The sequence below is a fragment of the Morone saxatilis genome, unplaced genomic scaffold, assembly GCF_004916995.1.
Source record: "Morone saxatilis isolate NCDOM2014 unplaced genomic scaffold, NCSU_SB_2.0 Contig23, whole genome shotgun sequence".
NCBI classification, from domain to species: Eukaryota; Metazoa; Chordata; class Actinopteri; family Moronidae; genus Morone; species Morone saxatilis.
Window position 1 is genome coordinate 23876189 of NW_023339796.1, and position 3622 is coordinate 23879810.

The following is a 3622-nucleotide window of genomic DNA, read 5'->3' on the forward strand; positions in this document are numbered from 1 at the left end:
AAGGAAAGAACTGTGTAAGTTAGATAATACATTTATTTTATTGATTTGGAATATGTAGAAATTAAATTTCTGTTGATCGAATGGTCTGTCTCAAAACATGGTATTTAATATTTAGACAAACACAGTATAATTATGTTAGACTAATAATAAACAATCTCTGTACTAATAATAAGCAGCTTGCCTTCATCTGGTATTTTCAACAGCTATTTTATGACACATATAATGTGTTTATAGAGAAAAAGTAAAAAAAAAAAACAAAAAAAAAAAACAGAAGAAAAATCCCCTTTATTCCAAGGCGCCAATTCATTAACTTGTAAAGACAACAGGAAAGAGAGAGCGATATAGAGAACAGAAAGTTACTAGTAACAGTCAGGGTCTGTGGTATAATTCAAACAGGCCACAGACACACTCCACACACACTATATTTCTAACTGGCCCGAGCTAATGTTTGTACAGTGGGTCTATTGTGGCAAATAAACACATAACTGCTCAGTCCAGAGGTCAAATTGTGCAGATAACACAAGTCAAAACTAGTTTTTTGTTTAGTCTGAATAAACATTTACATTATTTGGAAATTCTTTGCAGAGAATTTCAATATATTTAAACCTTCAGGTTACACTGATAAAAGGCCAGTAAAAGTCAGTTTGTTGTTCCTGGTAAGAATGACTACTTACTCCTGGACTCCCTGGCTATGAAAGATTCATAGAACCCAAAATGTTTTTAGAGCTAGTCAGAGTAGAGAGCCCATCACCAGCCCACCACCACTGAAGCAAGCGAGCTCCACAGGCAGAGGGAGATCAGACCTGTTTCTTGGTGGAGGTTTTCCCTTTGTCATGTGGAGGCTGTGGTTTGGCCCTCTTACTCTGAGGTGGATTTGGGCCTTTGAGGATCTGAGGGGCTGGTCGCTTTGACAGGCTTCTTTCCCGTTCTTGTTTGACTTTGACCTTATGCTGAGCTCTGTCAGTGGAGTCAAAGGAAGAATCAGGGGACTGAGGAGGTGAAGACACAATGGAGGAGGGTGAAGAAGGGGCAGTTATACTGTCCACACTGATTTCCAACTGTTTAATTGACTCTTCTAGATAGTCAATAGAGTCAAATGCGCTCTTGCAGAGTTCCTCTACCCGGCTATGTGACTTTGAGTGTCTAGTATCAATAGGAGAGGAGACTTTGATGTCCCTGTCACAGGCATTGCTTTCACCTGAGTTCATTTGTTTGGTACTGTTGATCTCAAACTTCTTTGTCTGCTTCTTGGTCTCCTTCAGTGGCCTGCTATCTGGTGCTTTCTCCTCCTCTTCCTCATAGACAACAACCTCAAGAGTGTTCTTGCCTGTTTTGGTCGTCCCTGTTCGAATGGCCTGGCTAATTGCAGCCAGTTTGTTTTTGGGGAACTTAAATTTGAATTTCCTTTTGGTTTCTGCCTTTCTAGGGGAGTCTGGTTTATCCTGGTCTTCTTTTTTTTTAGGAATTGACCCATTATCTTCTGATGGTTTTTGATGCTGCAAATGTGTAGAACTCTGACCATTTCCGGTGATGTCCGAATCTATACAAATGTTTTTTACGTCCTGTTTCTGTTCTTGCTTTGTCTGCTCTTCATCCACAATATTTTCCGGAGAGAGAAGCCCATCAAGATCTTCCTCACATTCAAAGATTGTGGAAAGACGCTTATAAGCTGACTGAATATCAAGCTCATTCAAGATAACAAGAATAGGTTTCATATCAGAGTCATTGCTATCCTCAAAACCTTGATTTTCATATTCCCGATAAGTGGGTTCACCAGTGCTGTCCCCAGTCACACTCTGTATGTCAGAGCCAATGATTTTGGTTAGGTCTTCCTCTTGGGAGTGTGTCCTGACTCTGGTCTTCGAGATTCTAAGGCTTATTTTAGGTGGTGAAGGAGGAGGTCCCTCATCATCCCAAATCTCTGGGTTCAGGCTACCTCCTTCTTCTGCATATTGAGATTGGTCCCTGGATACTTGCACTGTTGACTCCTGGTTCTGCTGCTTACTGCCGTGACTGTATGTCAGGATGGGCGAAATAGGGGGAAGTTGTTGGAGTTGAAAAGAAGCTACACACTCCTGATCTGAGCACAGGTACTTATCCTGCTGGAACTTTGGTGACAACTCTATCAAGCAATCCTCTGGGGTGTTTTCTTTTTGTAAAGTTAAAACCACGATTACATCTGACTTCTTCTCAGCTGGTACTTCTTTGATACTTTCATTTGTCTGGACAGGACTTGCTGGCATGTTTTCTTTTTGTAGAGTAACAATTGTTGTAAACTTGACCTTCTTTTCTGCTGAGGTTGGAGAGCACACATGTCCAACAACCTCCTTGTTAATCTGCTCATGAGTGTTCACAGTAATATCATTTTCTTTCTGGGAAGTTGTAACTGTAAGTACTTCCGTCTTCTTTGCTTTCTTTTGGGTTGGTGTTGGCACCTCCTCATTCTTTTGAATATCTTGTAAAGCTTCAGGTGGGTGGACCTGCACCTTCTCTATTGTTGCACTGTTCAGGGAACGTACATGTTTAACCACATTCTCTATCTTATCAAGACTTACACTGCCTTTCCCTGCTTCACTGTGTTCTTCCAGTCCAGCTGCTATTATTAGTTTACGTGGGCAGCCATCGGTGATTTGTGGCTGAGGAGCTGACTGGTAGGCAGATGTTGCTAACTCAGAAGGGTTCTGATTGGCCACCTGTGATTTTGGAGATGTCTTCAACTCTCTTTTCCACAGCTTATTTCCACCTGGCAAATTAGTCTTATTTGACAGTTGTGTAGTCACCTACAATTAGAAAAGGCAAGATTAAACACTTCATCAAATGGAAATTAAGTAAAATATTAAATACACATTATGTGTATTATGTAGTGTTTTATATCCAATTATTACTTTAAACTAAACTAAAAAACCTTAAAACAGTATGTGCTTGATTTACTAAATGTCAATTGGAAGACTGGAAGATATTCCAACTGTACAAACCTTATTAAATGTATGGTATGCACAAATCAAAATAGAGACTTGTATCAGAGCTTCATGTGTGTCTTACTGGGCAATCTCAAAGAGGCATATGCACATACTTGAAACATCTGCAGGCCTCTTAGGTACCTGCACATTGCTGGCTTGTCCGTAATACTTTAACTACACTAACTATACTTAAAATAGCTTTATTTAATTTTTTAGCTCTTGATCAGTCCATAAAAGCACACTGAAAGGTACACTGAAATACAATCCAGGCAGTCCAGTTTGATTTACAGATCAGTGAAGCTGACGACTTAACAGATGCCAACAATGCAGAACAATTTGTAATGCTCAGAGATAGGATTATCACAAAGGGAACTACCAGGATGAACAAGTGCATGTATATGACTAGCCACCTGTCATAAAAAACATAAAAACATAAATAAAAATACAACTCCCAATACACAAGTCTATAATATACACAATGTCACAATATTGTGAGTATTGTACCAGATCCTACTTTCATTCATGTTTGACAGCTCTTGAGAAAAAGGAGTATCTGTAGCAGTCAATTCAATAAATAATATTTCACCAAAAAAACTTTCCCTAAACCCCAGGTTCCAAACGTTTTAAGGAGCCCCACAATAGTTTAATTCAATTCAATTCAA

General features: G+C 39.4%; 1 protein-coding gene across 1 annotated transcript in view; it reads right to left on the reverse strand.

Annotated features, from left to right (window-relative positions):
• Positions 1-3622, reverse strand: part of LOC118334854 (sickle tail protein homolog) — a 55018-nt gene that overhangs the window by 6244 nt on the left and 45152 nt on the right. The window contains exon 16 of the mRNA XM_035670926.1: positions 804-2780. Within this exon, the coding sequence (XP_035526819.1) occupies positions 804-2780 (1977 nt within the window). The remainder of the gene's footprint in view (positions 1-803; positions 2781-3622) is intronic.